A 23,491-nucleotide genomic window follows, 5' to 3' on the forward strand; every position below is an offset into this window, starting at 1 on the left:
CCTAAAACATGGATCATACCTGGTGGTAACTCTAGAACCTACACACTGGAGAAAGAGCAGCTTTCACCTAGCAGAACTATTTATGACAGGGAGAAGAGGATGATTAAAATTAAGACCGTTGCTTATGTAATTGAGGTCCTCATTGGTGTATTCCTTTGCTCTACCAGTGAATTATCAGCCTTAGCGTTTATGGAGTGGATGGGTATTGAAGTTGACTTATTTATGTGCCTTACATAAGGCCACTCCCTGCAAATCCGGAGGAGGTGGTCGATCTCAAATTTTTTGAGACTCGTTTCAATCAATACTCATTCCCTGATGCTTCTCTCCTTGTTGAAGCACTTGCTCATGGTTCTTACACGCGACCTGAGATCCCCAGATGCTATAAGGTAATCTTTACCCTTCCTTTTTCTCATGTTGTTAACTTGTTATAAAAGTAAACCATTCTACTTGTTTTTTCAAACAATTTATGATCTTGTTGGAAATGTCTTCAGTATTTCCTCTGTTTATTTTCTCAACTTGATTGTGCATAGATACGTTTTTTTGTTATGTCTAACTTTGATTTCCTGCAAAATTGTGAAGCACTAAAACCTCATATGCTGGAATATCTTTTTGGTTCCTTGTCCAGCTTTAGTATTTTTCCTCAGTATTCATTTTAGTGGTTCAAGATATATTGCACCAAAAGAGAAGCTGTTTGATGTGTACGCTGATATTATTTGCTTGCAGAGATCAGCTTTTTGAAGTCTAGTGCCATATTTCATACTACAAGCAGTGATATTAGTTGTACTTTTTAGGTCGAATTGATTAGTTACTTGCAGGTTTGCTAGATCATTCGAGTCTATTTGAATTATCATATGTCTTTTGGAGCCACCAGATGAAATCAGAATTAGCTACCACTTTAAGGGGGAAAGGTCATATTATTACTTGTTTAGTTGATAATAGCCCTGGAGATATATGTCTTTCCGCACATGATTACTTGATTAAGTGCAAAACTATGTCTGTTGGGAAAATTTACATAGGAGGGGTTTGCATGCTCTGGTTCTTCAATGGCTAGATTGCTTACATGATCCTTATATCATGCACTTGTTTGAATTTGTCAATAGTTCCATACTGCAGAAGATGTCACTGGCATGCCTTCTAGTAAAGATATTATTGTGGATCTTTCATGTTTACCTATGTTCCCATTTCAATGGAATTTGCAGCGTCTAGAATTTCTTGGGGATGCGGTGCTGGATTATCTCATCACCATGCACCTCCATAATGAGCATCCCAATTTGTCTTTTGGATTATTAACAGATTTAAGGTCAGCTTCTGTGAACAATGACTGCTATGCACGAACTGCAATTAAAGCTGGACTTCATCAGCACATTCTACTACACGATTCACAACACCTGAAGCCGCGCATTCTCACTATTGTTAAAAATTTTAAGCAATCATCACAAGACTCGACTTCTGGGTGGGAGTCAGAGCCAGTAATCAAGGTAATCCTCCATCTTTGATGTAAAATAAAAAAAAAACAATCTTTATTATTTTAGCTGTAGCACAGTGTTGCTTATGATATCATAAGCTTTTTTTTTTTTTTTTTTTATATGTTTCTTTGAGTATTTAGTTGCTAACAACCTCATATTTTTCAGATTCTTGCAGATATTATAGAATCTCTTGCCGGGGCTATATACGTTGATTCTGGATATGACAAAGAGGTTGTATTTCAAAGCATAAAGCCACTTCTTGAGCCTCTGGTTACCCCTGAGACACTAAAGCTCCAACCTGGGAGGGAACTGAAGGAATTGTTGTCATGAAGGAGGAGGATGGCAAGCTTGAGGTTAATGCAAATGGTGTCATTTATGTTTGTGGACTAACTGCAACAAACAATAAGACAGCAGAAAAAATAGCATCCATGGGAATTCTCGAGATGCTAAAGAAAAATTATTACACCGGGGAGAGCCACATACAACCTTGCCTGTCTTGTGATATCAGACAAGTTAGATAGCCTTATGGCTGGATCATATAAGATCCTGATGATGTTTTTATTCCAAAAAAAAAAAAAAACTTGCTTATCATCATCATCATCGGAAAGGTGATTCAGGTTGTTGGTGTTTTTGTTGCCTTCACGGTTTCCATCGGACCACGGGCAGGAACGGTTGTAGCTGCAATCGTTCCTGACAGTTATGTGCATTTTGTACACGACACAACTTTATTTGCATATGGTGTAATTTACTTTCAACAGCGTGTAACTTTAAAACAAAATTTTATGGGTTCCACGCATGTTGTTAAAATCAAGATATAAGATACAATCTGAACCGTACAATTTTTTTTGGCTAAATTTTGGCCATAAACTGTTCAAGAATGGTCCTTCTGACGACCGTCCCTGCCCCGTGTCCGTTTCCATCATTGTACTCTGTAACGGTACTGGTAAATTATAATTTGGAACAAAATTTTGGCAAACAAAATCAAGACATTTGAATGTGACTAATTGCAAAGGAAACTTATTACAAACCTCTGAAATTAATGATGACAAAAGATTTCAGTCGAAAACGTGAGAGGCAGAGAGTACATGTTCCCCGCAGAAGTTCTGTTTTTTTGGTCGTGTTTTGGTGGTTATGATTAAAAAGAAAAGCAAAATTAAATTAGACCTAAGACAACTACTTTGGCACCGTATGATGGCGTTAATAGGAACCACTTATTCGGTGAAATTATTCATGACAATGTCGAATGACCTTTCATGTTTTAGCCAATTATTTTGGCAAGTCGAGAATTTACTAAAAATGGTTTGATTCAGTACAAATTGCAATCAGAGAAGAACTCGTCCAGGTTTAACCCAAAAGAAGAAAAAAAAAAAAAAAGACTTCATCATGGTCTTCTAGAATAATATCACTGCCCAAAAAAGAGTCCAAGAAACCATAAAATTGAGTCTCAATTTACATCAAATATGAAACACCAAGCATGAGAAGAGCAACCATTTGCAGTAAGGAAAATAAAGGTACAATTGAAATTCGAGAAAGATGTGATGTAAATACATACACTCACACTTATTATACCCCTGCATATAATACACTTTCTCAAATTAAATGTATTTTTACTAAAAAATTAGCACATGAAACCCTCTTGATTGGCCCGGGGCACCCATTAGCCAAACTCTTTGATTCATATGCATATATAAATGGAGCTTGGATGTTACTTTTAGGGGTAGTTAAGGAATGACAAGTATGTTAGTGCAATAGGTTAAGCTAATTTACAATTTTGTGATATGGACTAGGGCTGTATATGAATCGAATCGAATTAAACTTTCCACAGTTCAAGTTCCATTCAAAGTTTTGATTTCGAACTCGAATCCTATACGAACTCAAAATCTAAACTCGACATCTATTCAATTTAATATTCGATGGGTTCAACCTCAATTCGAGGGCTCAAAGTTTTATTTAATCCTTCAATTTTAATATTAAATTATTACTAATATTGATATTTTAAATAAAAACTATCAAAAATTATTGGAATCGAATCAAGTCTTAATGAGCCAAGTATCTACAAGTTTGAACTCAATTTGATACTATAAATGAATCTTAATTCTTATTCGAATTCAACCTCAAGTTCGTTGAAAATCAAACTAGAATCAAGGCTAAACTATTAGTTAAGGGTTCGATTCATCTATAGCCCTAATGGGGACTTCAGCATAACATGACTATTGTACCCTCTTTTTATGTAATTGGTGTGTGGTGCATCAGCATCTTAATAGTGTTTATGGAGGCAAAATGACTAGCTTATCCTCAATGTAACCATCAATTTTTTCATTAGCATAAAAGAGGCAGCCCATCAGTTTAAAAATCAGTGGAAAACTGTAATTTCTAATAAAATTTATTGAAATAATAGGTCTCATTCAAATCAATAATTGAATCATGTTTAAGACAATTTTAATGTGTAATAGGGAGTTTTTGGCAAAAATAACCTACTTTTCAAAAAATACTCCAAAGTAGTGCTCTTTCAGTTTTTATTCCCTTGTTAATCTAGTTATTGTCACATGGGCTCCCTGTCAAAGGAAAAGAATCACTTGTAGATCTTTCCTTCCATACATTACATGAATTTTTTAGTTTGGTGCCCTAAGGACATTCTATAAGAAAATTGAAAATGGAAAGTGGGTTTACAATTAGTGCTTCAAAAGTATCGACCACCCCCTAAATTGCAAATTTGCAGAGGAACTTTTTTTTCCGTACCATTATTCCTATTTAGCATTATTTTTTTTATCATAATATTACAAGTTCCTCTCTTTTTTCTTGTAACATGCAATTTTATATATGGCGGTCTCCTAACTATGTACATTTTAAGAAGTTTGTAAAAATTCAAATTGTTTGGCACATGAGTAAGCGTTTCAAGATATGTGATGATCACAGTTTTTGTGAACAGCAAAAATTCCACTGGAGAGGGAAAAGATAATTAACAAAAAATTCTCTTGCATTTTTGGACTCATAAGAAAAACCCTTTAAAAAAAAAGAGAGAGAAAAGAGAACATAACTAGGTCATCATTAGTACCCAAGTTAACACACTATTATATGAGCCAATCTAATGTGAGAAATTACTAATTAACTCATTAATAGATGGAGAAATAACTTTATTTACCTTTGAGATTGTCATAAGTAGTAAAATTTAAACTGTTGAAATGTCATTAACAATCGATGCGGATTGTGACTATCATAAAGAAAGAATATAAGAGGACAACATGGCAACAAATAAATTAACAAAGGAATAAATTTTGAAAATGCAATAATTTGGCAATAATTTCGAAGGAGAATGTCATTGTGAAAATAAACTCGTGTAATAGGTGAAGAATCAGTTTTCTAGGCCGTTACAAGTGTAACTGAAGCCGCCTTCGAGTTCTTTTGCATTTTTTGGGCAGTTTCTTTTGGATATAATAATGGAAGTTATTAATACTAAAGATTGTTGGTTCAGCTGATCGTTTGCATTTGGAGCAGCTGTTTAGAGAGGTATGTTTATTCTCTATCTCTCTCTCTGCTAAGGATTAGGTATTTTTGAGAGTATTTTTCAAAAATTTTATTGTAGTATTGCATTTAAAAATTTTTTTTAATAGAAGCATTAGGGTGTTTTCAGGGGTATTTTTTAGATGTATTTTAGGGTATTTTTAGAATTTAAAACATTTTAGGTATTTTTTAAAAGTTTACACCACTGGCCGCTACCACCTGCTACTAGTGTCCTCTCCCTCCTCCTTCCTCCTTTTTTTTCTCTCTCTTCCTCTTTCTCCCCCTTCTTCTTTCTCTCTCTTCTCCCCTTCCCCTCCTTCCTTCTCCCGCCTTCCCTCCCCTTCCTTCCCTTTTCCTGCCGGCACCCTTCCCCTCCCTCTCCCTCTCCCCCTCTGTGACTGGCCACAACCAGAGATTCAGATCTAGTAGTAACTGGTCGCAATCAGAAGCTAGTCGCGACCATCTGGTCGATGGCCGTGCACCAGCAACCAGATCTGAAGTGGAGGGGAAGGAAGAGGGGGAAGGAGTTTCTGGCATAGGGAAAGGGTAGGGAGAGGAGAGGAGAGGAGGAGGAAGGAGAAGGAAGGAGGGAAAGGGAGGAAGAGGAAAAGGGAAGGAGGGGGGGAAAGAGAAGGTGAGAGAAGAGAGGAGGGAGGGAATGGTGGCAGTGGTGGTGGTGGGTGACGATGGCGGTGGTGGGTGGTGGGTGACGAAAGAAAAAGAAGTGATAGAATTATTATTATTATTATTGTATTTGTGAGTTGTTTTTTATGGATTGGTTTTTTGAAGTTGTTTTTGTTTGTTTATTTCTGTAACATTTTATTTGAAAAATTAATTTTTAAAAAATAGCAATATCCAAACGGAGCCAAATCTTGTTCAGATTCATTTGTAGATTTACAAAATATTGCATTTTGAGTTTGCAATTATAGTGTTGTCTCATTAGTTCTTTAGATATTGCACGAATCCTTTAATTTGAGTGCAAAATTAATGATTCCCATAAAAATATAAGAATACTATTAGATGTTTAACCAAAATTTTAAAATTTTGATGCTTCTGATGGCAGAGGTTATCGATGCACTGCAAAAATTTGGTGATCAACGTATGTTCAGGATTGGTACTGATAGCTCACAATGTGTTATATTTAATTTACCGGAAATATTCTATCTTGTGTGTAATCTCTCGTTTAGTCTGCTTTGCATTTGTAAATTAAATTGTTATATTTATGATAGCACATGAAACATTTAAGTTGTCTGTCTTCAATTTAGGATGGATGGATCTAAAATTACTGATGAATAGTGCTATGGTGCAGATGCCAATAGGTGAATTAATATAAAATAATGGTAGTTGACTTGAACATTCAGTTTTCTTTCCTTTTGTGACAGCTTAGAGTCTTTTGTATCCTTTTTTGTGAATTAAATAATTCATCCAAAAGTACATGTAACTTTTCCAACTCAATGCATAAGATTGTCTTGTAAAATGGTATGTTCTAATTACTTAACAAGATTTACCTTTTTAATAATTAATCTTACCATTTTTGTAATGAAATTTACTATATTTTTTTTTGTCAAACTTACTCACTTTAGTGACAGGTAAGTTTCTAAGGTAAATTAGTGAGTTTGTCCAATAAACTAGCAAATTTTAAAAGTTACCTTTTTATTTACTATCATTTTGATTAGACTTACTAATTTAGCTGTATGTAAGTTTTTCAAGTAAAATAGTAAGTTTGTGCAATAAAAAAGTAAATTTTGAAAATTATCTTTTTATTAGTCAAATTTACCATTTATCTGACAAAGCTTACTGTTGATCTCATTAAACTTACTAGTCTAGCAGTACGGAAGTTTTTCAAGTAAAATGGTAAGTTTGGACAATAAAGTAATAAGTTTTAGTCATCCATATAAGTTACCATTTCAATACACAAAAGTTTCTAGTTATCTTCCACAATTTAGTATAATTGTAAAGAATTTACTAACCAAGTTTTAATTAAGTTTCACTAATATATTGGTAAGTTTGTGCCATGTAGTAGTAAATTTTAGCCCCTTACAAAAAATACCTTTTTATTAATAAGACTTACCCTTTGTTTTTCAAAACTTACTATTATTGTAATTAATTCTAATCCAACTTCTTGTAGGTTTCACATATAAAATAGTAAGTTTGTGCTATTAAGTAGTAAATTTGGCAAAACTAATGTTTACCAAATCAGTATTCAAACTTATTATTTTCATAGCACAATTTACCCTATAATCAAAATACCTGCCCACTTTTTCATCTAATGTTACTGTTTCTCAAGTAAATCACTCAACTATACCAAAAAAATCATCTTGCTCTAATTAGCCTGGCAACCTATAGCTACTAAGTTTCCTTCAATCCTCCCTCCCTTTTCCTTTCGCTAGTTCTTACACTGTCCTTCCGACTAACTACTCCCTCTAAATTTAGAAAGGGCGAAGCCAGCATGCAAATTATTGACCACAGAGAACTATAATGGCAAATGAATTCAACTAGCAATGCATGTATGGTGGAAAGAACATAACTTTTTGAATTAGCAATGCATGATTAGCGGAAAGGAAACAGCTGTTTTCATCAACCCTGCAAATAAAGCAAAAAATTGGCAAACTCTATTGAGCAAAAAGTTTTTCAGCTTCAGAACGCGGAGATAATCATACTGCAGCTTGCTTATTCTCAAAAGGTTATACTTTTTTAATACAAAAATTCTAAATAATTGACATTGTCTACTCCTCGGCCACTTCTGATTAGGAGATCAAAGCAACATCAATTGAACCTGAGAGATCCTTCAAAGCTAAGAAAGATTTAGGGATTGATATCAATAACAAACCGCTAAGGATTTTGGGTTTTGGTTTATGAAGTATTGATGAAAAATTGGTAGTACAATCGCATATATTTTGCCTTGAGATCAAAATGGATTAAAAGGGGTGGGGAGACAATGGGACTCAACAATAATCTTTTTTTTTTTTAATAATTAGAGATGGTTTAAGAGGACATGTGACACTTTTTTTTTGGTAAAATTAGTGAAAGAACTTGTAAATTCCATTTTACCATTTTTGCAATGAAGAAGGAATTCTTATCTGATATTAAAGCTTACTATTTTTATGGCTGAATTTACCAATTTTATGGTCAAATTTACTACTTTACCTTCTTACCGTACTTTTCAAGTTTCTGGGACTCAAGAAACTTGAATGACTGGTAACAAAATAATCGTTAAAAGTACTGGTCTAGACTGTGGGAACTGCTTATAACTAGTTTTATCACTAAAATATTCAAAAGTGAGGTGACGATGAGTCACCATAGCATTATCCTAATGTGAAACTAGTAGGTAACAATTCCAGCAAAAGCTAAAAGGATAGACAATCTCTACTCCACTAATGAACTTCTATGGGGAAACTAGTGCTCTTGTTTTCTTAGGCCACCACCAAAAGTAGTAAATATGAGGGTGGACTTTGAAGTGATAATAGATTCTTCTCCGTGCAATGCATTATCGGGAGTCTTACTATCACTTCACTTGAGGCTATGCTCTCTTTTGTCCATCAAATAATAAAGTTCGCTAACTACTAAAGCTTGCATAGAAGAAATGAAAGAGGTTCAAGTTGCTGCTTGGAAATGCTACATTGCATCTCTTAAAGGGCAAAAGAAAGAAAATTTATTTATTGTACAAATTGGCATGCACCTTAAAAAGAAAAAGAGAAAGAGTGGATGGTCATGAAGTAAACATAGAAAAAAAAAGGAAATGCCTCTGATCAAGAGCTCGAGCAAGTATTTGTGGATATCCTAGAAGAACATGAATGAAGTGAGTATGGTGATGATGACTTCACTAAAGGAGAAAGAAAAACAAAGGAAGTTACTGAGGAGGAACTTTTCCAAGTTATCAACAACCATTTCGTCCATCTAGTAGAGTATCTCAAAAGACTTAGCAAGTAGTTCTTTTTGAGAAGAAGGACATAAGTATGACAGGTTGTGTGGAGAAATCCTGGGTTTCTAACTCGTTCCATTTGAAGTTTTATTGTCAACAAGTGCTTCTAACTCGTTCCTTCTAGGAAATCCAAAAGTTCATGATGTAATCAACTCAGGGGTGGACAAGCTTCATCATCTTATATCTTCTAGTTGATTAATGAATTTCTATTATTTTCAAAAAAAACTTCTAAGAAAACTCTTAAAACTTTAGCTATCTTGGATTATTGAAAGACACTATACTTAAATGAGATCTCGTGAAAATAAACGGACAACCCTCCTAAGGATGCAAGCCAAGTAGTTAGTCCTCCCGAAGGCGTAGGCTACTAATCAAAAAAATATAGTCCTCTAAATGATGCATAATACAGAAAAATTCATTTGGAAAAAGACTCCTCTAAGTCTAAACTTAGAAAAAATTAGCAAAGGGGCAAAAAGTTAATTCCAAATTTTCTACTACATTATATAATAGAACTCGTATTTGGCTTTTTGTGGCAGCTTACAAAAAAATTCTTAACTGAATAGATGGAACTTGATTTCCATGTGAAGCCATAACATATTCAAGATTTCAAGTTACCTTTATTTCCATTGTATATCTTTTATTCAAGTAAGCTAAATCCTTAATGCATTACTTTTAAGTAAATAAAATTGCGTAGGAGCAAATCTTGTGCTTAATGTAATATGTTCTTAGTTTTATCATTTTCCCTTCAAAGAAAACGACCTAGTATGGTAGGGGTTTAGCCACCCTACCATTTGAATAACTTTTATAAGTTTTCATGCCTTGTTTCATTGTTGTTTTGCGAGAAAGAAGATAATTACTTCTGCATAGTAGGATTAAACGTTTATCATAAGTCATTGTTGATTGCTATGTTGTGTATATGTTGTTATAGCAAGCCTTTCTCCTAATTCGGGTGAATGCTATCACCATGATGATCAAGTAATTGCTAAGTTTGAAGATCAAAGGCAGCAACAAAGCTATCAAAGAAATTCCAATCTCAGTTTGAAGATTAAAGGCAACAGCAAAAATATCAATGAAATTCCAATCTCTCACAAGCTAATACAAAGCTTTACCATATAAAAAAACCTATAAATTCATCATCAAAAGCTGCCACATCCTCAAATGGTGAATGCCAAAACCCTCATCCAAGAATTTGTTTTAAAGCTATAAAAATCATTTCGATATAAGGAATTTCACCTAAAACTACTAAAATATTGTCACCAGTAACTGTCATTGTACATAAAACCATAGTCATAAATAGTCCCTCCAAGATACCATTTTTTAAACCACTTTTGAGTTAAAGGATTTCGTACCGTCAGAGTTAAAGGATTTCGTAATGGTAAAAGTGCAATTCTGGAAAGCAAACCTCGACATATTAGGCCATAGCATGACCCATAAATTTGACACCCATAATGTCAAGAACTTCATAAATGTCATGTTTATTTTATAATAGACCTTGTTTGTATGTGTCTATAATTAGAAACTCAAACGAAAGTACAAACTTGAGCCATGTATTAGTCCTTTGTTATGTCATTACCATCTTGATGAAAGATGAATTGTTTGTTTGAGCTTACCATGATTTAGATGTACCTTGAAATCGTGTAACAACTTTCAAGATAACTTTATTAGCCACATCGGTCAACAGCAATTTTCCAAAAGTTACACCACCCTACACACAAAGGGATTATAAAAATTCATAATGGTAAAATGTCAATTTAAGATGCATATATTTCTACCCTAATATGATTCTAAGTATCTATTATTTTTTTTTTTTACGTTACTCTTGAGCTATTGGATGACAAGAAGCTGGTTATTCAAGGGAAAATTTCTGAAACTTAAGAGGCTTGAATCACTGGTTGAACCTTGACCAAATCTTTCCCAAATTGGTTTTTCAAAATCTTTCCCAGATTTAAGGGGCTTAAATCTTTCCGAAATTGGTTTTTCAAAAATAATTGAATTGTTTTCAACTAGCTTTTTGGAATTGAGAGCATATGTCTAAAATGTTTGACATCCATGCAGACTAACAATACCATTTTGTTGTGAAAACTAGCCAAACACGTAAACACGTGAAGCTGCAATTAGTAATTTTACCACCTAAATGATCAGATATTGCTCATTTTCCTGATTAAATTCAACAGTTAACAACTGGGAAGGGGAAGCATAACTCAATATTCAGCATAAGGTCATATCGTCTTCGTACCTGTTTCTGAGATCATTTTAAAGCATCGACTGTTCATAGAAATTATTAAAGAAATCGTACGTGAATGAAGCATAATTGGAGATATCAAGTGAATTACTGGCGGAGTCATGATGTTATACGAAAGAAAATTAATATATACTTAAACGCATATTAGTGTAGAAATATATGTGCATTAAATTAATAATCTACCATTTTGAATTTTTATAATCCTCTTTACTCCTTCCATCCCATTGTTATTGTTATATTTTCACTTTATTGATGTCTCAAAATAAGAGTCACCATTTCAAATTTAATACATGCTTTCCAATCTTGCCATTTGAAAAAGCAACTTTTAAATTTCTAATACACATCTATTAAGAAAATATTTTGAATTCAAAGGATGCTTTTGTCAATTTATTAATGCCATCTCATCTAGATATATGATTATCATGTCTCTGTAAAAAATTGGATTCGCATAAAACGACTCTAATATTGGGACAGAGGGAGTATGTGTAGTGTGGGGAGTAATGCTCATAATAGTCTTCACATTTTTTTTAGGAAAATGGCCATTTTGATCCTTCATCTTTTGGATTTTGGCCAATTTAGTCCCTTGTCTATCTTCATGACCATTTTAGTCTCTTATCTGTGCAAAAGAATGCCAATTTAAGACCTCTCATGAAAAATTAGAAATTTTTGACAGAATTAGTCACATATAAGGCATGTGCACTATTAGAAATGATGGTTTTGGTCCATTATGTTCAAAGTCATGTCCAATTTTGTCCCTTACATGTCTATTATGGTTTTCTAGTTTCTCATTAAAAGTCCTACAGTGATTTCATTTTGTGAAAATGTGAGTTTAAATTACTGAAAAGATAAAATTAGACATGAACTTGATGGTAATAGACCAAAATAGTCATTTTTAGCACTTCACATGGCTTGCAGTTAACTAATTCCATTAGAGATTTTCATTTTTTCTGTTTGATATCCTAGATTATTTAATTTTTTTTTTGTAAAGATAAAAAAGTAAAATGGCTACAGTGATAAATAAGGGACTAAATTGATCAAAACTCTGAAGATAATGGACTAAAATGGCCATTTTCCATTTTGTAAAATGGAGCATCAAAACATGAAGTTGACTAACCAAGCTTTAAAGACAAAACTGTTCACGAATTATTTTCTTTAATTTCCCTAACTTACCAAAACAAGAGCTTCAAAGTTCAACTAGTTGTTATGTTAATAGTACAAATAATTAATTTATGCAGAAGATACTTGGGAATGTGGTCATGCCAACTATCTCATTACTAACTAGTTGTCACCTAGTGCATTGCACGGGCATCTGTTTTGCTTTTACGTTTTCTTTAGTTTAAGTGAAACTGTGTTTTTTTTCCTCTATTAATTTGGAGAATGAATAAGAAAGAACGTAGCAAAGACTATTATAAATAAATTGAAGAAATTTCATTAATACCTTTTATTACTTTCATCATATTCATCATCCTTAATATACAAGGTGAAATTATTAAGATAAAAAATTCGATACCTATTAAGAAAAAAATATGAAGACAAAAAGAAGAACCATTACTAAACCCAAAGAATTTTGAGCAAAAAATATGAAGAAAAGTTCAAACCTTCCTAACGTACCTGCAAGTGCAAAAGATAAGAGATAAGAGATTTACATAGTTGTTTAACATGAAAAAGCGTCCACGGAGGGCTGAGAGAGAAATTTGTTGAGAAAATTTATCCAGTGTTGAAAAAGATAAAAGAAAAGAGGCCGGAGAGAGAATAATGATGAGGTCTTCTAAGAGTACCTATAAAAAACTCGCTTTGTCAAAATTGTTGATATGTGTCAAATGAACTCAGGAGTTCCCCCAAACACTTCACTAGGCTGAATTCTTTGGCCTAACTGAGGCAGAAAATTATTGTCCCCGTTGAAGTGTTTTGAGGGAACTCTAGAGAGCATCTAATGCTCTATTAACTAATCTATGCTTTTGCCCCTTGTTAGGTCACTCTCTTTATAGGGCTCTCCTGTCTCCACACATGCAGTTTCTGCATGTAATTACTTTTCACAAGCCACATGCTGTTTTTTGGAGAATGGACGAACCTAGTCATGATATAGGTTCAGATGAAAGACAGATAGCTAACAAAACTTGAGAGGTCATGTTTCTTCAACCTTTTCAATTAGTGGGCATCCCTTTTGATCTCTCTTTTTCAACTTTTTGTTCACGAATATAACGATATTATTTGTCCATAGAAAAAAAGAATGGCGAATCTATCAATCTCACGCGTGTTAATTTGGCAGAAGCATACAACTGCTAAACCTAGTCCACTAGAAACATAAATCTGGTAATTGTCCATCTTAAACATACTAAAAACTGCAGGATTGTTTGTCCAAGCAGTTCGCATCACTTTCTAGTTGCATTAAAAACCATAATTTTGCTGATAAACCTGGGAGTTAAGGATATGAGAGTTGGAATACAAGTGGTTGAGCTCTAGAGGGTACAAGATGACAAGAATATATTTTATGTGTTTTAAGTGTGTTTTATTAGTTAGTTTTGGTGTGTTTTAATTAGTTTTATAGCTAATAAACTAAGATTCAAATGAAAATATGTATTTTATGGTTTAAAGTGTGAAAATTGCATTTCTATAAACTTTTACGGCAAATATTTCATGATTTTGCAAGATTAATGATTTACTCATCAAAGAGTGTGAATTGAGAAGAAAATTTGATGATTGGTGATGATTTGAGGTGTTTAAAGAAGAAATGAAATGCAAAATAATCAAATGAAGAATTGCAAGACAAGACTATTTTGATATGTTTCTGTATTTCGGCTATATCTTGAGCTATACATATTGGATGAAGATGACTCTTGAACCATGTTGAAGTAAGAGATAGATCTACATTTGGTATGAAGACATCAAAGTCCAATTCAGCCGTTTTCCTGGTCAAAAAGTCGAAACATAGAAGCTTATTCGAGAGCTGAAACACAGAATTGACCAGTCTATAGTATTTTCATCATATCTCCATCCACCGAGCTCCAAATTAGATGATTTTTGAAGCATTGGAATGCTAAGTTAAAGAGCTACAACTTTCATATTTTACACAACAGCCAATTTGGTGGCTATCATAGAGAAAATTGTAGTTGAAATGAGGTCAAAAGTGAATACGCGTATGGCAGCCGAATTTTTGCAAATTGCTCAGCCATTTTTCTCATTTTCATACTACTTTCTAGCTGTAGTTGGAGAGAAAACTTAGGCTGCACATGTTCCTAATGCACAAAGGAAGAAAAATAGTTTATTGTCAAGTCAAAAAGATACGGTAGAATCAAGAGGCTGAACATTGTTTTGTTGACTTTGTTAACACCTTAGATTTGGAGAATCAAGGGGGGAGAAGAAAAATACGGTAGGAGAGGGAAGGGACATCAGAATTTAGCATAAAAACTGAGGCTGGTGATATTCTCTCTAGCCAGCAATTTTTGCAAAAAGCACTTGGAGAGCTTGGAGAGACATACGGGAGAAAGCTTGGGTCTGCAGACATGTAGCTCTTCCATTTTCTGTGTGTTAGATTAGTTTAGTATAGAGTAGTATAGCTCATCCACTCTTGTATATTGACTAGATTAGGATGAAGATGGAGATGAAGAAGGAGAAGTTGAAGTTGAAGCTCATGTGACAAGGGTTATCTATTCTCAAACTTTTTATCTTTTGCATTGAATTCTTAAGTATGGTTAATATACAAGTTTTGGATTTTATGTTTATTATGTGTTTCTAAAGTTTATGCCTTGGGTTTGATTGATCTTTCTATGATTGTTAGTATTTATTATTTGGCTATTTGATTGCTATGATGTGAACAAGTTATTTAGCACTTTAGATCTCTAAATCATAATTAATCTGGTACCATTAATTGTGATTATCTAAGGTGTTGTTTCTGCAATGAAAATTGAGATTTAACACTGGTTCAAGAAGTGCTAAACATAGGGAGTACACTCATGAGAGTAGAGGTGCACCTATGTGGTTTTAGTGATTAATTTCATGTAATTTCATTGAAGAAATGAACTTGTAGCTAATCTCATAACTATGAGAATAGGTATGAATTAGTTATAAGTATAGTTGATTCACTACGAAAGTAGGATTCATATGCATAAGGAAATTACATCATAATTAACCAAGATAGTGGTAATCAATGATCCAAAAATAGCATTTGCATGAGTAGTTAGGGATATCATAACCTAAGGAGCTTTCATTTGTTATTTTGCATAAGTTCAGTAGGTTTCATTTCTTATATTTCATTGATAGTCTAAATAATAAAGAAGCTTTAGTAGTGCCGGTAATTGTTCAATCTTTCTCGTGGGATCGACCCGATATATACCCTAAACTACTAGTTGACCTGTATACTTGCAGTGAAACAGGTGTATTTCAGATTTTTAACTTGTATGTATATTAAAAGCCCGTCACAAGAGTAATAGGTTTATTCTTATCTTTTCATTTGCTACGTAATTCTGACTAGGTTCAAGCTAGAAAATCCATCTGGAGACTTGATTTTCAAGAGATCCTTTTAGAAGGCTAGTTGTCCTAATCAGGAAGGCCACAAATGCACGCGTACAAATCTTATCCACTCAAACAGAAGATAATTAAGGAATCAATTACACCACTACAAATTCTCTGCTTTGCATATTTGCACTTCACTGGTTAATTTCCATGTGAATTCAGCAAAATATGCATCTAAATTCTATCTTTCAAAAAGAGTGGTTGCGTTCTTTAGCCTAAATTAAACGACATGACAATCAAAGACAAATTTTGTATTACAAGAAGTGTATGGTTGATTAATCAAAGACAAATTTTGTATTTTGTAACACAAATAGGTTTGTAGGAATTCAAATTCTACCATTTTCATTGAAGTAATGATTAATGAACTATTGGCCTTAGAAGCACCATGAATCTTTTTGTTGCACAATCCTTGATTATGTCTCGTTTTTTCAAGATCATCCTAGTTTAAGTCCTTGAGTAAAAGCTCACCCATCTGACCTCCAAAGTGTTTTGAGAACCTTGAGACTGCACTCCCTTTACCAGCCAAACTCTCCAAATGAACCTTCTTTTCTAGTCAATTGGATTATTTTCTACATATAATGACTGACAACCAAATGGCTTCTGATTATTTCTACATTGCAAAGCATGACCTCTTAGCGTACTTCTAGCGTATAAAATTAACCATTTGAATATTAACTGACTTGTTAGATAAGGATCCATTTGAATGGAATAATGAAGTAAATGCTGGTTTTCAAACTAGAACTGTACTGCACCAATTTTAGCCTTGCTATATTTTTTTGAAACATTAATTTTATACCTGTGATTAATACTTATAAGGCACTAGAATTGATGAGCACTAATTGGCTAGCCATAATCATCTTGTCAGAGTAATATTTATCCAAACACAGACATTACTCTCAATTAGTTAATGCCATATATTCTAATTGTTGTTTTTGAACTCATTATCCACGAATTACTCATTTTCTTTCTCTTTCTCATTGACAGAACGAGCTTTTGTCTACTTCTCTCATTTCCCCTCCATTTCTTGCCTTCCAATCTCTCTCCCTATTTCCTATTTTACAATTTGTTTTCATTTTGTTGAGACTTTTTGTAGTATATGGTTCAAGATTTTTTGCATAATACTATTCTCCGCTTTGCTCTTGCTATTTTTCCATCACTATTAGTAAGTGTTTCTTTTTTTCTTCCTTTTTTGCTTTTATTCCATTATGTTTTCTATTAAATAATCTTTGCTTACAATTTTTTTCTTTTATTCCATTATGTTTTCCATCACTATCAGCACATTATTACAAATTTCATCAATTTTTTTATAACTCCTCCATGTTCCAGGTGCTTCTTATCATGAGTGGTATACCTACTCTTGAACGGCTTCATCAATTTTAATTGAACTTTAAATCTTTACGGTGCAATGGTTGCTTTAGTGGACAAGCTCATATTCGTTAGCAAGAGAAGAGGGAGATCATTAGGCCACATCTAATCATCCATACTAAAGTCATTTTTTTCATATTATAAAATTAGAACCTTGAGGGTTTACTATGTTTTTTTAATTCATATTTTTTTTATTAAAGATCATGGAAAAACTGTGTGATTGCTTTTATAATGTCATTCAAACTCAATCCTATGATATATGCAACATGCTTTATTTCTTTGAATTTTGCTTGTTTAATGTATTAGTGTGCAATTGATCTCCTTATAAACTTCACTACCTTTTCCGCTTTTCTAATTATTATATGAATCTTGATTTCAACATGTGTCCATATTTTCTAATAACTAGATTAAATTTATTTTTAATTGTGTTATGTTCTATACCCCATGCATATAGAAGGAAAAGTGCGTGTACATTTTTTTGGACTATTTTCATTTTAGATTGTTAGTTGTTTGAGTTAAATCATATTGTATTTGCAAAAAAAAAAAACTTCTTTTAAATACGACTTTGAAAATTAAAAATAAGAGTGCTCTAAAGTAAAAGAATTACAATCTAAGAAAAAATAGGTAAAAACTCAAAACCAAATCAACGAGTTATGAAAATAATAGATAAATAAATTAAAGAGATGGAAGAAGTAGGCAAGCTTTTCAATTAACTAGAAAGAGATAAAAAGAAATAATTGGTGGATAATGAGTCCAAGAGAATCAATGAGAATATATGGTGTTGAATAGTTGAGGGTAATGTTGGTATCTGGATAAATATTGTTCTGGCAAGAATATTATTGCTCTGACAGTATCGCCAGCCATACTTGTGGCGACCCCACTTCCCCCTGAGGCGAACCAAAGGGTTGGCGGGCCGTCTGCCCAACTCTCGCCAGGACTCACGCGAGCAATTTAACCCCAAAACCTTTCGAAGAAATACTAATCTATTACAAAATAAATTTTTCCCGAATAACATCATACCTAAAGCCACATTAACTTCAGAGATAGCAATGATAAAATAACCAGTCGAGGCCCTTAAACAACCTACGAGCTACGTACCGAAGTATAAGTCGTACCCAACCAGATAGATAAATACATAATCCATAATACAAGCTTACAAGCCAAATAATCGAATTAGGGTTTACACATTTTCCAACTTCAAGTGGCAATCCAAAAAGGAAAATACCTTATCCCAATAACACATTACAGCCCACAGAATAAGTATTAGTGTTCAAATACAATCCCAAAAAGAAAACATAAATAAGCATCCATCTTTCAGTTTCCAGAACCTGTTAAGGAAAACAATAAACGTGGGGTGAGCTAAAGCTCAGTGGTGCCCCAAAACATGCAATCACATAAACCAAACAACGGATAACAATTTAAACAAATTGAACAGTTAGGAAAGCGTGTAACAGCACAAGGTAGGATACAGGGGCTCTCGGGAGCCATTCTCCTCGCTTGATCAGATACCCTTGTAGTTGACCCTCCGTCAACTTTCACTACTTATAGTCCATGTAGATCCACTTATTTTAATCCTAACCCGTCACCGTTCATACCTCTGCTTCGGGCCCGAACTTCGTCTACCGACGCAGTATACTCGAGATATACCCGTATAAAATTAGTCGGGGAATTCACCCAATGACGTGATTGCAATCAGATACATGCGTCGAGAAATTCACCAAACAACGTGATTGCAATCAGATACGTGCGTCGAAGGATTCACCCAATGACTTATTGTAGTTAGATACATGCGTCGAGGAATTCACCCACCGACGTAACTACATATTGATTTATGGTAGTTAGATTCATGCGTCGAGGGATTCACCCAACGACGTAACTACATTTAGATTCACGGATTTAGGAGAAAATATTTTGCACAAGTCACCACTCGAACGGCTAGTGTGATAAAGTACACACAGCTCACTTCGATGGATCAGAAACCAATTTTTCAACCTATCACATAACAAGTCAAGAAAACACTTTAAACGGGTAGGCATAGAACAGGCAGGGACACTCACCAAAAGTGAAGTTCAGAGTTCAAGCTGGGATTCAAAATTCCACGTCCTCGCTATACCCTAGAAATCCAGAATTTAAAACTATAAATGTTGTTGTACGGTTCTTGGTTTATAAATACAAAGTTATCTGGTATATAACTAGTTTATCTACTCCAAATAAATTAACAATTTCCCTAGAGTTAAACTAGTGAAAGTGATGAAATACTTCATAGGATTTCTTTCTTTCTAGAGGTGCAGACCAGAACCAATTTGCTTTGAATAAGATTTCTTGCCAACAAGTTTTCTGCGCCTTTTATTTAAAATTATTAAAATCCAGTTTGACCTTTAAAGTACAAATATAATACTTTCAATTTCTATTCAAGTTCCAGGTTTATAACTATAAAGGTTTATCGAGTATATAACTAGTTTATCGTTTCGGAGTAAATTCAAAGATCTACTTAGGTTGAAACTTGGCAAAAGTGGAAGAAATGTTTTTATAGTTTTCTTTAAGATACTTTTCCTTATAAAAGGTAACTAGTATTATTTTCTTGAAATAAGTCGACAAAACTCTTAATATCAATGTTAGAAAGTTACTTTGAACATTCCTCTAAAGTTACGGCTTTTGCAGAAATTATCCTTAAAAACTATTTTTCCTAAAATAGGGTTTCTTGCCGAGCAAGTTTCCCAAGTTTTTCACTAAAATTAGTAAAACTCGTATTTTGAAACTTTTCCTATAGTTAACTATCCAAGTGCAAAGCTTAAGGAAAGAAAAGGAATTAAAATAAGACTTAGAGTTTTCAAAAGCTATAGAACTTATTTACTATAGCTATCGAGGCTAGTTTAAGCTAAAGGAAATTATCGAGTTGGAAAGTTTTAGGCAAAGCACTAGATATGGAGTTTTATAATATAATACTAGCTGGAAAAATATTTCTGATTAATTTGATCACAGTTACTCGAGTTCGCAAGGTCGATACAACTTCCACAGCTCCGACTCCGTTTCGAAATCATAATATGGATCAAAATATGGCAAAAATCACATATCAAATTACTAGGGTTTCGTCAATCATTAGCCCTATATTTCAACAAGTGCGTTTCTGAATAAAATAAAATGATCAACCAAGGCTTCATCAATCATTAGCACTTGGTTTCAGCAAGCCCATCATAAGCAAATAAAAATAAAAGTAAAGCCTCCAAGACATTCCAGCAATTAACTTTCATCACCCTGTAGTACTTATAAAATCATTCAAATGGCCAAGGGCTTCATCAATCATTAGCCCTTGACAAAATCAATTACTTCCAACCACAATTTAATCAAGAATTTAAACCACAAGTAAGCTAAAATCTCAATCCAAAACCAAATTTTAATTTCACAAAGAAACAGGACATTCCTACCAAAACAGTCTACTTCAAGGATTTACAGACAGCAGTACACATGGAGGAAAAGTGCGAAATTTCTACAGGACAAAGGCCTATGATTCTAGTTTCAAATGCCACTGACGGTGCCTTAAACGGATTTTTCTATACCAAGATATAAGCATTTTACTGAGACTGGTCAGGGACATCCGAAAATCTGAAATTTCAATTTTTCACTTGTGAAAACTCCTTTTTCTCTTTTAACTCAAAAATGTTTTTATTCAGACCATCCATACACTTCTTATAGGACTTCGCAACAATAATTTCTAGGTATTTCCATCAATCATGATTCAAGTAACAATTTAAAATCAATCTAAGATTCCAATTCAACCTTTGACTATCACATAAGAAATTTCCAGCATGTAACCCAACCTTTTTCTGGTTCTAGCTTCAATTTATCAAATATTTCATCGCTAAACAACTTACACCACTTAAAACTTACAACTCCTCTGTATTTCTAAACCATCATTTTCCAAGGAAAATCCAGAAATAGGTTAAAATTCCAAAAGAAAACAAATTGAAAATTTCTGATCACACCTCTCGGCTATCCAGAATTTTTCCAGCACTTAGGTGTTTATAAATCCAACTTTTCCTTAGCTAAAACATGGTTTTAGGTTCTCAAATTTGTCATGCATCAACTTATCTTAACCAATTAACACTTCTAGTTCGGAATTAAATTCAAACAATGGTCATAAATCTCAAAATTTCCAGGTTCAACCTCACGGTAGTTCATAAGAATTTTCCAGCAATTGTATGTTCTTATTACAACTTTTTCCTTGGCTAAAACAGAGTATTAAGGTCTCAAATTCAACATGCCATCACTTAACTAATTTGTTAACATTTCTAGCTCAAGAATTAAATTCGATTAACAACGAAAATCATCCAAGATTTCCAGAAATCTTCCAACAAGCCACGGATGATCATGCATGTAGCAGATTTCTATCTCATTTTATTTTTCTGGTTTAAACCCATTAATTAACTACATGCAAGGCTCAATTATCTTGTTATTTCCCAGCTAATCACGATTATAAGCTCAGAACAACAGGATTAAACCAATTAAGGTTGCATTATTCAAGTCAAGCTCTCGGCTATCACAAAAAAAAATGCCAGCAGCTAATGGTCATAAAATGTAAACTTTTCCCTGGCTGGATCATTATATTAGGCCCCCAAAATTGACATGCGAGGCTACCTAATGAAGTTACTTATCATATCCAGTTCAGAACAAGTTCGGTCAGCAGCTATAACTATCCCCAATTCCAGAAATTCCTACAACTATTCTCGGATGAGCTTGCATGCAACAGATTTTGTATCTCTCTAATTTTCTTGTTTGATCACCACTAATTAACATCATGCAAGGTATAATCATCCCATTTATAATTAGCTAAACGTATATCTAAACTCAAATTGCATCGAATTAGCAGATTAAAGCTACAAATTTCCAGCTTAGCTCTCGGCAGAAATTTTTCATCAAAACAGAATTTTCCTAAGCTCCTTAATTCATCATCCAACTTCATAAAATTATCATGCAAGGCCCTAATCAGCTTAACCATCCGAGTTTTAATTAACTAAACACAATTTCAAGCTCAGATTGTCGAAATTACACAAATTAAGCACGGCATTCTTAATCAGTCTCGGCAACCCATTTTCTTTTCAAAACAGATTTTTCTAGTGTTTTGATTTCATCATCCGATTGCACAAACAATACATGCATGCCCCTCGATGGCTCAATCTACCTCTTGATCAACCTAAAATGGTCCAGAATTTACCTCACAGTGCAACTCACTCACACGACAGAGCTGAATTTTTTTCTTCCACTCGGCACGCGCGCAAGGCTTGAAGTGCTGGTTCTGGTTGCAATAGTTGCAGCTGGGACTGATGAAGGTGGTGACGATCAGTAGCTCCCACGACTTCCACTTGCTCTCTCCTTTCTTCCCTCAAGCTCACGGACAGACCAGAGAAGATTCAGCTCGCGATTTTTCTTTCTTTCCTCTTGGCTGCAAGGTGCAGTTCACTCTCTCTCTCTCTCGTCGATGATCACGAGGTGAAGCCCTCCCTCTCTAACTCTTGGTCAATGCTCACGGTGTGAGGAAATGGAACTGGTTGTGTGAGGTTGAAGTGAAGCAATAGGCGCGGTTAAGGGGGTTGGGTGTGCAAGAGGGTGGAGTGCGAAGGTGTTTTGTGATATAGGAATGAAGATGGAGTGGGATGGTATCGCGGTTTTGTGATATGAAATGGAAAGGAAATGGTTTGCGGTTTGTGTTATGAATTGGAGAGTATGGTATAGGGTGCCGCTGTTTTGGATCAGAGATTGCGTGTAGGAATCGATTGCGTATCGATTTAGCAAAAAAAATGTGATTGGCCGGTAGTTGCGGTGATTGAATTTGCTATCAGAGGGTTTGTTTGGTTTGCATGGAAATGTAAGGGCATTTTAGTCTTTTCACTTTGCTCCCTCACCTCAACTTAATTTCTCACTCCTAACTTAATTCCAAAAATTATCCCCAAGCGTGATTTAAACGCCTAATTATACCCTAATATACCTAAACCATTTTTATCGAATAATTATCGATTAAACTTGAGTATTAAGGTTCCTAATAATTCTTATATTATTTAGCGATTAAATTAGTTATTAGAATTTTCCAATTATTATTTCTCAAGAATTAGAGTTAGTCTAACTCGAAATTTATCGATTTAGTAATGTAAAGTCAAGTGAAATAATAATTTAATCCAAGGGTGTCAATTTGCACATAAAAGTATTTTTATGCACTTATTGCGAAAACAAAGAAAGATAAGGATGTATGTATCAAATTTTCACGCATTAAGTATGTTTAGTATATTAGAATCATATTTATCTAAAATTCATTGGTTTTCATCTTAACGCGGAAATTCCTATTAACATTTAACATTATTAACGATTAAAACTAGTTATCGGAAATCAAAGAATTTATTTTAAAGTAATAGAATTAATCTAACTCAAGAAATATTAATTTAGTATAGCAAAACCGAGTAATTCAATATTGGCACAATTATATTATTTATTACA

The 23,491-nt window shown here is 33.7% G+C and overlaps 1 protein-coding gene, 1 long non-coding RNA gene and 1 other non-coding gene across 3 annotated transcripts; 1 reads left to right on the forward strand and 2 right to left on the reverse strand.

The window, feature by feature from the left end:
* The first annotated feature begins 944 nt into the window (after positions 1-944).
* LOC140008685 (endoribonuclease Dicer homolog 2-like) lies at positions 945-1,796 on the forward strand. Its single transcript, XM_072053536.1, has 2 exons — positions 945-1,478; positions 1,632-1,796. The coding sequence occupies exons 1-2, from the start codon at positions 1,128-1,130 to the stop codon at positions 1,794-1,796; spliced, it is 516 nt and encodes a 171-aa protein (XP_071909637.1). The 5' UTR covers positions 945-1,127.
* A 10,707-nt stretch (positions 1,797-12,503) lies between these two features.
* Positions 12,504-12,593, reverse strand: LOC113694382 (small nucleolar RNA R32/R81/Z41). The gene has a single exon (XR_003449338.1). It is a non-coding gene; the product is annotated as a small nucleolar RNA R32/R81/Z41 (small nucleolar RNA).
* A 5,517-nt stretch (positions 12,594-18,110) lies between these two features.
* LOC113692446 (uncharacterized) lies at positions 18,111-23,084 on the reverse strand. Its single transcript, XR_003448950.2, has 3 exons — positions 22,218-23,084; positions 19,063-19,119; positions 18,111-18,333 (listed from the first exon to the last, which is right to left on the reverse strand). It is a non-coding gene; the product is annotated as an uncharacterized lncRNA (long non-coding RNA).
* Positions 23,085-23,491: the final 407 nt, after the last annotated feature.

This window comes from Coffea arabica, chromosome 6c (genome assembly GCF_036785885.1).
Source record: "Coffea arabica cultivar ET-39 chromosome 6c, Coffea Arabica ET-39 HiFi, whole genome shotgun sequence".
Taxonomy (NCBI): Eukaryota; Viridiplantae; Streptophyta; class Magnoliopsida; order Gentianales; family Rubiaceae; genus Coffea; species Coffea arabica.

Bases quoted from the DNA above. Each gene is read 5' to 3' on its own strand.
- LOC140008685 (XM_072053536.1), top strand. From the start codon at position 1,128: ATGCCTTCTAGTAAAGATATTATTGTGGATCTTTCATGTTTACCTATG. The intron at 1,479-1,631 runs GTAATCCTCCAT...CATATTTTTCAG, and splicing joins AGTCAGAGCCAGTAATCAAG to ATTCTTGCAGATATTATAGA.